The sequence below is a fragment of the Vitis riparia genome, chromosome 7 (assembly GCF_004353265.1).
Source record: "Vitis riparia cultivar Riparia Gloire de Montpellier isolate 1030 chromosome 7, EGFV_Vit.rip_1.0, whole genome shotgun sequence".
Lineage (NCBI taxonomy): Eukaryota > Viridiplantae > Streptophyta > Magnoliopsida > Vitales > Vitaceae > Vitis > Vitis riparia.
This window is the reverse complement of record NC_048437.1, coordinates 30,216,727-30,230,839: the sequence shown is the minus strand read 5'-3', so window position 1 is coordinate 30,230,839 and position 14,113 is coordinate 30,216,727. Positions and strand designations below refer to the sequence as shown.

Sequence of the window (14,113 nt, the reverse complement as noted above, 5' to 3'; positions counted from 1 at the left end):
TGGTATCTCTATTTGAGGAACTGAGAAGAGACAACGACAAATTATTACTAGTTTTCTGAGATGATTCAAGGTAGTAAAGACCACTCATTTCCTTAGCAAGTCCAATCCTCCTCCCCAAGCCTTGTTCTTGAAGAACACAATAAGAAGGGAAAAAAATAGCATAACATTTAAGATCATGGGTAAGCTTTTGAATGGAAACAAGGTTGGCCGACAATTTTGGTACATGGAGGACATTTTTAAGAATAAGGGTAGGTGTGATGTATATGTCTTTGAAACCTGCAACGGTAACTAAAAAGCCATTGGCCACTACAATGTTCTTGTTACTTGGGCTTGGGGTATAGGTATTGAAAAGTCGAGATTTGGAGGTCATATGGTCTGTGGCATCGGAGTCTATTATCCAAGAGTCATCATAAACTCTATGTGAGGCATTTATGCAAAAAGAGAATGAAGGTGTACCTGAATTTTCCAACATCTTCCACGAAAAAACCTGATCTCTTGGAATTAAGGCAGATCACGAAACAAAAAAATCAATAGCAATGAAGGCTGGTAAAAGAACACGTGAATAAAAAAAAAATCCAGCTATGAAGGCCAGAATGATGCCCAGGTCTTAAAAACCTACAGCTCTGATACCATGACACGAAATATGGGATGAAAAATAATAAGTTCTCTCTCTATTAGATTGACTATACACACGGTTTATATAGGAGATTACAAGAGAAGAAATAGGAAACAAGAGACATAATAGGAAACTAACTTATTCCTAAACTAACCTATTTCTAAATCATAAAACTATCTATATACAGAAATAGGAAACTAATAAACCTATCTATTTACAGAAATAGGAAACTAACATAATAGGAGAAAGAAATTCTCCTATTCTATTTATAGCTCAACAGGTACTAATAACGCTATGGTTTGGTGGGGGATTAAGAAAGGAGATTTTCCAATTCAGTCCTTCTACTTCTCTTTGGCAAGTAGGAGAGCAGAGTTTTTCCTATACAGTACAACGTGGAACTCTTGGGCCCATGCAAGAGCTAGCTTTTCCACTTCAGAGGCAACTTGGGCTAAGACATTAACACAGGATCAGCTTAGAAGGAGGGGATGGAAGATGCCAAACAAATGACACATGTGCAAGGCTAAAGAGGAAACAAGAGATCATATTCTTTTGCACTGTCCAAAAGCAAGCATATTGTGGAAGAAGGTTTTTGCCCTATTTCATGTACAATGGGTGATGCACTCTTCTGTGAGAGGGGTGCTCTTAAGTTGGAATGGCTTCTCAGTTGGCAAAAAAATGAAAAACACTTGAAAAGTTGCTACTCTATACATTTTTTGGTTCATTTGGAGGGAAAGAAATAGGAGAGCTTTTGTGGATAAGGAAAGCTTAAATCAAACAATTAAAAGTTCTTTCTTGTATCTATTTTGGAATTGGGTTAGAGTGTACATAGGGGATAATATTACTTCTTTGATAGATTTTGTGGATTGGTTAGATCCTTGTAGGGTGCGGTTGCTTTGTTTTTGCCTCGATTGGTTTTTGTATATGTATACATCGTGTATTTTGTAATACAATTTCCTTTTACCTATTAAAAAAAAAAAAAAAAGATATCCAAAAGTGGCAAGTTCTCCATTAAATTTTTGTACGCCTCCCTAGCCTGGGCTAGAAGGGAGCCATTTCACACAAGTACAGTTTGGAATCCCTAGGCTCCTACAAAGGTAGGTTTCTTTGCTTAGGAAGTGACATAAGGAAAGATCTTGATGCTTGATCAGCTTAAAAGGAGGGGATGGATATTGCCAAATGGATGTTTAATGTGCAGAGATGATGAGGAATCGAATTATCACTTACTCCTTTATTTGCCCTAAAGCAAGCATTCTTTGGCAGTTGATTTTTTCTCTGTTTGGATTGGCTTAGGTGCTGCATTCTACAGTAAGAGGAATCCTTCTCAGTCAACATGAATCTTTTGTAGGAAAGGAAAAAAAAAAAAAAAAGGCACCGTGGGTCATTCCTTCGTGCTTGTTTGGAATCTATGGAAGGAAATATGATATCATTTGAAGACATCAAGCAGTCAGACCAAGCAATCAAATCCAATTTCATGAATATCTTTTCAGAATGGGTCAAAGTGCACATAGTTGACCTTTTTTTTTTTGGATAAATAAGTATTGTTGATCATTTCTTAATCATGCTAGGCTTTGATGACAGGCTTAGCTCCAAGTAAGGAGAGGAAGCTTGTTTTTTGTTTTCTCTTTTTTCACTTGCTTGTTGGTGCCTATTCTTTTTTTTGCTTGTAAGAAGAAGAAAAAAAAAATGGAAAAAGAAAAAGAAAAAAGAGCATAGAAATATCACCTTGTTGACAATTGATTGTTGTGGTGTCAAACTGGGTGAACTCACTCCTGCAGCTGTTTCTCTTCCATAAGGAGGACCCTGATGATGATGATGCTGGTCCAAAGGAGTTTGGGCTGGTGGTGGATAATAATTGTCAAGTTGATATGGAGGCTGCATATATTGAAGATTAGGCACAAAACCAGGTTCACCACCAGTATTTATCGGAAAGACTTGAGAAGGGTCCCAGGATTGTTGAGGGGGCATGTTCTCATTCCCTTGAGTATTTGGCTTCTGCATCTGATGACCAAAAATATTTACAAATATAAGCACATTTAAATAATTAATTGATGCACTTTGTACATGCACATATATGTTAGGGATCACAAAATAATTTAATAGGAACTATCTGGTGATCAAAGGGGCTAAATCCCACATAGGGATAGCAACTTCCAACACAATCATTGAATAAATTCAAACCCAACCAATATGATTTCCAGTTTAGGAACCAAACTAGATGGGGTTGTAAAGCACCTTCCCAAACAATGAGTAAATCAATTATTAAGTTTTTATTTTTATTTTTTTAGTCTGAAACATCAATTCTATTGCATTGAAATATCAAGTACAAAAAAGGGGGAGAAATCCTTCCAAGAAGTACACAATCCTCTATACATAGTATAATAAAAAAGGTTCATGAGTGTATACTAGTTCAAAAAGTCAAATCCAACTACAATTCATAACGGTATAAAATCTCATACAATAGAAATCTAGAAAAGGAAACCTTGAATCCTTTTCAACAAAAATTTAATCATATTTAGTTTTTATTTTTCTAATGATATTAATTATCCCAAAAAGTATTAGTATGATATTCAAGTGATGCAAGGACTCTAAAATCCAAGTCCTGTGCCATTTTTCTATGGTTATTAATATAACTAAAAATTTATAGGAAGAAAAATGGTTTAATGGGTTTGAATGACCCAAAGCTTAGTGGCTTAAAGTGCGCTCGAGATTTTCAATTGGAATTAAGATTGGGTGTATACGTAGACCTAGGGAAGAAAGCAGGTTAGTCACCTAGGCTTGGGACCAAATTCATCAAAAATTTCATTTGAGCTTTTCATGCCCAATTTGGGTTAGGCTGATCTCAACCTCCCATTGGCTTTATGCCCATATGACTATCACTCTTTAAGAATCAAAACTCCAGAAAATCAGATGAAAAGAACAAACTTACTTCCATTTCAAATACTTTAATAACACTGCGATCAACTAAAAATTTCCGTAGATTAGATGCAATTAGTTCAACAGCTTTGTGCACACTTGCAGGCTCCCCTTGTATCTCAACAACAGTATCATTTTGCAGAGCAAAAAGAGGCAGGTTTTCTGCAGAAATTTTTTAATAAGATGAGAATAGCAGTTCATACATCATTTCAGATATGATAGCCAGAAGAGATCTAGAAAAGTAGAATAGAGCTTGTGCCATACAATTCTCAGCCCAGGAAACAAGCATTTCAATGACTGATTTTTTATTTTTTATTTAAATAAAAGATAAGTAACATTTTTTCACCCATGATGGGGATTGAACCTAGGACCTCCCACATCCCCACCCCAATCTCTTGCCACTTGAGCTAGGCCTCAAGGCTAAGCCCCTTTACACGTTGCACATGCATCAGACAGTAACAAAACAATTTCAATGCACAAGTGGGAACATGTTGCTAACTCAAACAATAGATAATGAAAGAAAAGATAGCAATTCTAACATCAAATTTGCAAAAAGATATTTACAAACGAAAAGCAAAAGCTGAAGGAAAAACAATTCCAAATGGAAAGAAATTCTATTCTCTTTGTGCAACTAACATTCAGACACAATTTCATAGAAAATAGTGTTTCAAAAGAACAGCACCTCCAAGAACTCGAACAATGCAATTAGAAGCTTCTTGTATAGATTTTATGGTGGCACCCTGCTTTCCAATCAAACTTCCAGCTTGCGCAGCCACCACTAGAAGCCTGGTGGAAACCATAACTCCTGCAGCTGATGGAACATCACTCTCTACATCCATAATACATTTGTGAACCCTCAGCAAACCATCAATAGCAGGAGCAATTGGGGCATCAGGCTCTTCCTTCGCAGAAACCATTACCTTTCAAAAGAGCAAAAACATCAAAAAGTCTAGTCAGGGGCATTATGAAGCCATTTTTCATACTTAAAACACAGCAGGTAGCTGATTCTCTTCCTAAAAAGCAGAGTAAAAAACCAAAATCTATTGTAACCTCTTGTGACATTTTTAACCTATCCAAAAGTTAACAAGAATATCATTGTTCATTAATTTTGGGGTAAAGTTGATAACATATGCACCCAACAGATGTGCCCAACAAAGAAAATAAAGAAACTAGTTCATTGCAAGTAACCTTAGGCTAGCATTAGGCGTTTATCTCAGTAATATAGTTCAATTTGACCCAGGACATGGATTGAAAATGGAAATTAGATTATTTAGTTGGGTCACTAGTACTAAGATATGGAGATCAAACAACTTTGGCACTTACACCAAAACCCAATAATTTTACCCAGTTGCATGTAACAAAATTCATGAAAAGACCCAACTGTTGAAAGTTCAATCGAAACTTCATTTTACCAGATGGTTTCATGATAAGAATAATTCTCTTCCTTGAATGAATGACACAGAAGCTCTAATTGGTGACAATATAATGATATTGCAAGGGAAGTTGTAAAATGAACACCCAGCATCAAACTTTGCCACACATAGGTTTTACAGATTCTTTTTTTTTTTTTTTCTTTTTTCTTTTTCTTTCAGGAACATCACATTAATAAATTTAAGAAGAATGCAGGTTTGAACACTCAGTATGTTGAACATATGGAGGCAATCCAAAGCAAACCTTGAAAAATTCCTTTGAGTTAAATCACAAATAAATAAAAGCAATCAGATAACAGAAAGCTCCTTGAAAATAGCCAAAAATAAATAAAATCTGGAGATCACTCTTTGCAAGTACATGAATAATAAAGTTATCATCAACATCCAGTTGAAATTCATTCGAGTTAAATCACAATAACATGCAGAATACAATCCAGAAAGCTCCTTGAGAATAGAAAAAACATCTGGAGATTTGCATTTAGAAGTACATAAATCATGAAGTTAATATCAACATCCAGTTATCAACCTATTCAGCACTCATTCCATAAGGAAAAAAATAAAAATAAAAAGGACAACTCAAAGAGAAAAAAATAAACACACACAAAGCCATTCAATTAAAACATACAATGACACACTCATGTACATCTATCATTTTAAATGATAATACGAGCACATGACTTAGAGATAACAAAAATGAAAATTGAAAATGCAATGCCTTTCAATTTTCTTAAAGTATTCTTAAAGCACTTCTATAAATTAAAGTTTAGCTGTTTAAAATATCACATGAACAATATCTTAAAATGATATTTATTTTATTATTGTTATTATAATTATTTTATTTATTTATTTATCCGTAATAAGCAACAAGATAAGTATACTAGAAAAGGCACCTCTCAAAAAAGGGATGCCAAGATGTACATACCATGTATACAAATTTGTGCCTGGAGAAAAAGGCAATAAACCATTCTATCAACAAATTTCAACAAGGGAAGAGTTTTGCCTCCCATTGGACCACAAAAACAAGGTCCTTAATAGACCATTTTCACTTCAAAATTAGAATGTTCCAGTCCTTCAAAAATCTTTTATTTTTTGCACTCTTTTCAGATAGTCCAGGATAGGCATAATGGAAATCCAAACCATCTTATGCTTCATACCCACAAAAGCCCCATACCAGCAAAGCAGCACCTCTCTAACTGAATGCAGGAGAATCCATGATGCTCCTACTAGAGAAAAAATCACAAGCCATGGCTCAGAAACCTATTCACAGTGCACAAGAGTAGGATGTGGAGACTCATAATCATGTTTCCATAGACAACACATATTGACTAGTCTCGACCTTCTCATGAGATTATCCATGGTTTTTCATCAATGCTGCCTCCCAAACAAAGAAACCAACTTTACAAGAGCCTCAGGATTCCACATCAGCTTGGGTAGGTAGATGGCTGCATCTCCCAAATTCAAAGCATCATAAAGGATCTGACTGAAAATAAGCCTTTAACATTGCTATTCCATACCAGCTTGTCTGTACCACCATATCTTTTTATAAAAGCTACACTACCAAATTTTCAACTGACTGTTTATGTTTATTAAGGAATATGTGGGGAAAATTTCAGAAGCTATTTAGTCATACTGCATCATATTAGTGTGAATTATGGTAGTTTTCTTATAAAGAGTTTAACAAGGTGAGGCAAGACACCATTTGACCAAGTTCTGAAATTACCAGATACAGTGCAAAACTTCTTGGTACCGATGTCCGCAAAATGTATTTCTGATTGTTAAGTCAGAAGAACTTGTAATACTCAATGCTGATCCCTGCACTCTGGATCTTTGGTTCTTCTAAATTGAAGCCACTTTGGTCATTGATTTGTTGCCTTAGGTGGTTGTAGAACCTGCACACACTCATTTTGGTCATTGTGACAAAAGACAGTTTCTTTATATTTAACCTTTAGTTAAGTTGATATTTCTAATTTTTTTATCTTGTTATCTTTTTACCAGTTCACTTTTTGACTACAATTTTACTTCAGAGGGTGAACACATTCTATTTGTTGACATTCTTCACCTTCTGCTATTCATTTACAAAGTTCCAGTTACAATATATGGCTTTTCCTTCTTAATCAAAACAGCAGTTGCCAGAAAGTGGTATTAAGAGTTTCCTATATCATGTTGCCCTTACAGTTCTAAATTATAACAGGAAAAAAAAAAAAAAAAAAAAAACTCATAAAAACAAATGGAGAAACAAGTTTGCTAAAACATGGGAGTTAAACAGCTAATAAATGCTAGTGTTTTTTTCTTCCAATTAACTTATAATAATTCCCTGCATAATACAAAATTCCAGACATAATTTATGCTATTTTTGAATAAATCAGAAAATTGAAAAATGATTTAAAAATTGCTAATACTGTATAGCAATTAAACACAATAAAATGGATAAATCAAATCAAATAACAGTTTCATAGTGTGGATTGCAAATATCTACTATAAGAAACACTTCTTGCAAGAGATAGTTTTAAAGAAACTAAAAAAAAAATAGAACAAAACAAAAACAAAAACAAAAACAAAAAACAAAAAAACAAAAGGAAAACTGAATACATCAAAATGACTTTTCATGTACGGTAGCACAACTTAATCGACTAACAACCATAACACCATCAACAAGGCACGGAATATTAGGTTTTCCATTCCTGTAAGAAATACATATAACACCTATAAAAGTTGAGGTAGAAACTCACAGCTCTTTCAGATGTTCCAGGAGGACCATCGAGAATCTTTATGCGAGCCTTTGTCTCCTCACTAAGTTTTTTGATATGTTCACCCTTGCGACCAATTATATAGCCAACCTTTTGCACAGGAATCAACATCCTGAAAACATTCTCTCCGGGCCATCCAGGCCACTTTTCTCCCCCCCCTGAACCATTGTTGAGTCCCTGTTTTTCTGGAGGATGGCAATTCCCACCTTCATCAAGCTCATCAACATTCTCCCCAGCCATAGAAAACAATTACTAGACATAAATCAACCCAGTGAAACTAATCAATATGCATATTCAAATCCAGCACAAAATAAGTAAAGAAAAACACCTGCACCACCCTTGCCCAAAAAAGGCCATGCCTTCAACAATACACAATATCCACTTACTTCTCCATTTCTAAGAATGCAATGAGGAAACAAGTTAATTAATTCTTTAAAGGGATGAACCATGCAAATGAAAAACAAGCAGCATAGAATAGATTGGATCGTACCATTCACAACCCTAATGTTTAATAAGCCACAACCACTCCATCAATGATAAAGTTATACCCTCCCCCAGTGATCAAGCTAAATAATTTTAAAAGACAGACGATGTTTTAGAAAAACTTGCTTGGACACACACTACGTGCATAAAGTGCATCACATGTCAGTATAAATTTTTTTAAAAAAAAAGAAATGATGTAACAAGTCATATCATGAGAATGAGAAGTCAGAAGGAGAAAAAAGTAATTTGAAAAAAAGTTACAGAATGAATGAGAATTATCTATAGGATCCATTATGTGCAACTACTGTAGTTTTTCAAAGGCACAAGGTGCATTTAAGGAGCTATGGCCCCCTAAAACCCAAGCTTTGAGGCCTAGGCATGAGTTGGACCTCAAGCAGCACTCCAGTGAAGTGAGGTGCAACCTAGGAGGCACATGTGTAATGCATAAAACATTAGAAATTTTGACATGCAAACATTTTTGTTTGAACACATGTCACCAAATATGATCCAAAATTCTAACATATGGAACCAAAATATGCAAGATTCCAAGCACATCAAAAAGAATGAGGGATGTCTCCAGACACTATAGTGGTGCATCTTTGTGCCTTTTTAACAATCATTGTAATTACCATTTTTATTTTTAATCATAATCCTAACTAAGTTAGGGAGAGAATCATTAAGTAAGTTCATAACTTGAAAAGGATTGGCACCCCACTTGGTTTCACTGCTTAACAGTAGTACAGATAAATAACAAAATAAATATCCCTTAGTGCATAAAAATTTTCATATTATTTGCTGTAAGAAAATAGCCATGAGTTGCCAATGAATTAATTATTATATCCTTCACAATAACTTCATCGTCGCGAGTAGATGCCAGGAAAAAAAAAAAAAGTACATATTACATGTTGCCTTTACTTCCTCAACATTAAATCACCTCTGACTTCTGATCTAACAAATCAACAACAAGAGGAATGGATTTAAACATTTAAGGTTTAAACCAAAAATCACTCAGACAACATAAATACATAGTTGAGACAAGATTTCCAGCATTTTGAAATCAAAGCAACATATGCAGACATTAAGGTTGTCTTCGACTTCATTCAAAAAAAACAAAACAAAAAGTAATGGTACATTTAAAAAAACCCAGTTACAAACACACTTCCAAAAATTACATTCTGATTTATTTTATTTTATTTTATTTTATTTGTGATCCATTTTCATGAGCATCAAAAGGGTACTTCCCATTTCAGTTTGTTAACTGAACATGGCATGTTCCCAGAAATTTGCCATTTCACCTTTTAAAAAAAAAAAAAAAAAGGGTTGCCTTTCTTCTCTTTTCTTTTCTTTTTCTTTTTTCCCCAACTGTTCCAACTACCAAACAGAAAGCCTAGGAAACCAAAAATAAAAATAAAAACCAAGCCCTAAGTCACCAAAGCCACCGAATGCTTCATACCCACGGTATTTCTATGGAAAGATTAAAAAAAAAAAAAAAACCCTAAAAAATGTCAGAGACAATTGCAGCGGGCAAATCAACAACAAAAATAGAAGAAACCATGTACAGAATAGAATAAAACCCTAGAAATAAAAAAAAAAGAAGAAAATGCACATGATAGAGAGAAACTAAACCCCAATATTGAAAATAGGTTTCGTTTACTTACAAAATCAGAGAATATTTATGAAAATGTCAGAGAGAGGGAGTGAAAGAGATCGCGATACAGACGGCGCCACAAGAAAATGGAATGGGCTTTAAAGTGAAGAGAGGGGTATTTTGATATTTGAGGGAAAATTTTGTGTTTTAGGATAAACTGAATAGCATCTTTGTCTTCCGCTTAAAAATTTAAAATAGACAACAATTTTCTGGATTTTACTATAAAAATTGGGTGCCAAATTTCATTTATTCATCACATCATATTGATATAAAATATGGCAAATGGGGAATTCACAACTTTGACAAGTGTCTTATTAAAAAACGTTGTAAGTTATGTCAATTTGTAATTGTAAAATATATATATATATATATATATATATATATATATATATATTGAATTGTACTTCAATTTTATTTTATAGGCTATATATAAGAAGGGGAGAGATTTTTTTTTTTAAATTTTAAAATATAGTTTTCTTTCTAAGCACATCTATGAAAATGATAATAAACACAAAAATTATTTTATGATTCAAACATATTTCTTTTAACAATCTTGCATAAAACATAATAGTAATCCTAATTCATCTTCTTTGACACTTAATCATTATATAATCATAAATTGATATTTTTTCTTAATAATCTAAAAAGAAAAAAAAAATTGTATAGGACAATATACCATAAAAATCTTATAAAATATATTGTTATATCAAGTTAAACTTACTTTATTTGAATTTTGACTCAAACCTAATCAAAATTGAGTTTAAGTTGAAAATTCTTAACTCAAATTCAATTTAAATATTAAAAATGATCACTTGAGTCCACTTAAATGTCAAGTTGGATCAACTAACCCGTTTAAATTGTATTATTATATATAACAATCCCCTCGTTAGAGATAATTAATGTTTGTCTTGAAGATGTTTCATATCAACTATTTGAGCTAATGAACACCTAAGATGTTGAGAATATATGATCATGTTAGGAGTACTTCCTTATGGCATTAAAAGCAATCATTGATCCAAACATTAGTGCAACATACAACTTTCATGTCCCACTTTAATGGTTGAGATAATTTATCCAATGATTAAAAAGAAAATATATTATAACCTCTATTGCGCCTAAACTCGTGAATTGCTGTAAAATATATCAAGTAGTAAGAACCCTATGTTTTGTATCATTTATGAAACCATTCATACACGTCGTGTATGATGCAATTTATTAAGATAAAATGTTCATAACAATAAAGACAAATAATAATAATAGAAATTGTGTGCAAATTACAATCCACCCATCAAGTATTATTAATAAATAATACATGTTCCAAAAATCCTTTTGCTTTTGAGGGCTTACTCTAACATTAAGGATTTAGGGCCAAAGGTTAAACAAGGTCAAGATAAATGACAAGCCAGCACTTACTACAATAGCTTATATTCTTAGATAGAATTGCTTGAATGAATTTCTTGTTTTAAGACTCTAACTCTAATTAATCTTTTTTACTAGTTACTCATAATCAGTGTAATTGAAATCAATATAATCATTGGAGTTTTTGTTAATATTAGAATATAGTCTAAAATGGGGTTGTTAAAGGATTGAAGGATTGGTGAGACCAGGGTTTTTCTTTTTAGAAAAGAAAATAGAATTTACATAGAATAGAAACTCAATCTTTGAAAATATTTTTCCATCAAAGTAACATTTGAAAAATAGCACATAATCCAATCTTTTTTCAATTGGAAGAAAGAAAAAATAATTACCACTGATTGACTTCAATTCGATTACTTAATGAAATTTTGAGGTTCAACTACAAATTTTATATATATATATATATATATCTTATACCCTTTGATATGGAGTGTTCTATTGTTTAAAACATTCAACATATCATTAAAGTAATTTTATAATATGGTATAATTATGTGCCACTCAAAGGGGAAATAGAAAACCCATTTGTTGAAAAGAGTGATGTGTAAAGAAATAAGGTATTGCAATTTCATCAAGTATGGTTGAAATTGTTGTTGATGACAAGTGGGAACCATCTTATTATAAATGCATTCCACTTAACCATGTTTTTCTTCCTCTACACCCCATAACCATCTTATTTCTATTTTTGTCATATTATTTTAATTCATCCCCATTTCTAAACTCAGGCTCTCATTCATATTCTTGCATACCAAACTAAGACTCCTATTCATATTTTCGCATCCCAAACGCATCCAAGTGCTGTAGTCTCCTTTACCTATTTCTTTAAACGAAAAGGTGTGTAAACGCATCATGTGGATTTGAGACGAGGAATCAAAGTCACAACCACTTTTTTTATTCTTGGGCACATTCTGAGTTCATTGCACCCACTATGGCTGTTTTTATTTCCTTTTGACCACTGACTGTTCCATTCCTACCAAGGCCGCTGATTTTTTTCTGCTCTCATTTTCCTTGTTTTTCCCCTTTCGCATGTCCAGGAAAACCTTTACATTCTTAGCAAATCAAGCCCACACTTCTACTTGTCAAAGCATGATACGTATTGTAGGTCCAGTTCTTAATTACTTGTAAGCTTTTAGAAAAAATAATTATCTGACATGATATCAAAGTTTTGGTTAACAGAGATCTCGGGGTTCGACTTCTCCCCCTATTTATTGATCTACCCTTCAATGTTTTGGTTAATAATATTTTTTTAAAAAAAAACTTATATTATACTTGGGCATTCAATAACTTCATGGAGAATAAGCCAAAAAAGTTGGTTTTTTATATTTGAGTTCCGAATAAGTGTTTAACTTTGCCAAACTGGGCCTTGATTATCTAACCCTTAAAGATTTAACTTTCAAATGATAAGTATACAATTGGTTTGAATTCTATTTGAAGGTGCACTATCACGTCCCAAGAGCCACTCCAAGGGTGTGACGGTCATTTCACACTTCAAACCCTAAGGCTTACAATGTGACCTAACCCAAAAAATTATCTTGTAATCGGAAGTTACCAATTACCAAACACTTGTTCAGAGTAGCGGAACAAAATCTAAAATCCTAAAAATTCGATTTCAATACTAAAACATTCAATATCCAAAATCCATTGTCCAAATATTTGCAAACTTAAATAATTCAAGTACTAACACAAGTTTCAAAATCTCCAAAACTCAACTTTGAACTAACACAAAATTTAAAGGATCAATATCCAAATAGCTTCCAAATACCAAAAGATTCAAATGAACATAACTAACAGTTAAACAAAATCCAACATAAAATCCTAAGTCAAATCCTAATGATGATCATTCCTCAGCCTAGCCATCACTCCTCACCCGAACTAAGGGTACCTGAAAAGTAGTCAACAAATAGGAATGAACTCACAGCCTAATAAGGAATATTAATGCAGTCCATGGATCAAATATTTCAAACTCACTTGCAAAATATGAGATATTGTAATTAATCATTTGCATAAACCTGTGAGTTCTTTTTTTTTTTTTTTTTGCCAATACATTCAAAATTTCTAACTGTATGCATTTATTTCTTATTCAAACATTTTCATATCAAATTCAGTCAAAACATTCCAATAATTTATTTACTCTGGTCATCAAACATCAAAGGGTGCCCAGTTAGGTGAGACTTTTCAAATGGGTGGCTAGTCTCAAATTGTTCCTTTAAGGTGGACGGAATCAAACACTACTAGTACTAGTAACCTCTAACTGAAACTCCTAGAGGCTGGGATTCAAATCAATTACATTCTCCACCAAGAAATGTAAAGGTCAACTATTATATCCCATTGACAATGGCTAAAAGTCAACTATTATATCTTATTGATAAGAACCAAACAAACCAGAGTCAAACATTTATTTCATTTATTCAAATTTACAACATATAATATCTCCACATTTATTTGTCAAAAACAAAATATAAAATTCTAATATACTTTTCATGCAAAACAGATTTGATCTATGCATAAAACAGAATATAACTCAAACGTTTTCAAATAATGTATATATATATATATAAATTGTTTCAAAAAAATTTAACAATTGCATTAATTTCTCTTACCTCAAAAGAAGTCCTCAAAAACTTTGGAGAGAAAATAATCCTGAAAATCTACTCTTCACCTAACAAAATATAAGAGGAATAACTATTACTATTTATCTATAATTTAACTAATCTATTCCTTATTTAAATAAATTAATAAATTCCTAATTTGTTTCTAATAACACAAAGTCATGTCATTATTAAATAATACAGTACTCAATACTTAAGTACCCATCAAAGTCTAACAATACGGAGTTCTGCTACTATTAAATATTACATACC

General features: G+C 32.7%; 1 protein-coding gene across 2 annotated transcripts in view; it reads right to left on the bottom strand.

The window, feature by feature from the left end:
• LOC117918729 (flowering locus K homology domain-like) overlaps positions 1-9,995 on the bottom strand; it is an 18,107-nt gene extending 8,112 nt beyond the window's left edge. Inside the window, exons 1-5 of one of the 2 annotated variants that reach the window (XM_034835583.1) lie at positions 9,848-9,995; positions 7,689-7,958; positions 4,212-4,449; positions 3,543-3,691; positions 2,339-2,614 (exon numbers count right to left, since the gene is read on the bottom strand). In XM_034835583.1, coding sequence (XP_034691474.1) covers positions 2,339-2,614; positions 3,543-3,691; positions 4,212-4,449; positions 7,689-7,946 — 921 coding nt within the window. In that variant the 5' untranslated portion in view covers positions 7,947-7,958; positions 9,848-9,995. Of the gene's footprint in view, positions 1-2,338; positions 2,615-3,542; positions 3,692-4,211; positions 4,450-6,679; positions 6,849-7,688; positions 7,959-9,847 lie in introns of those variants that run through there. The other variant, XM_034835584.1, reaches the window with a different exon arrangement.
• Positions 9,996-14,113: the final 4,118 nt, after the last annotated feature.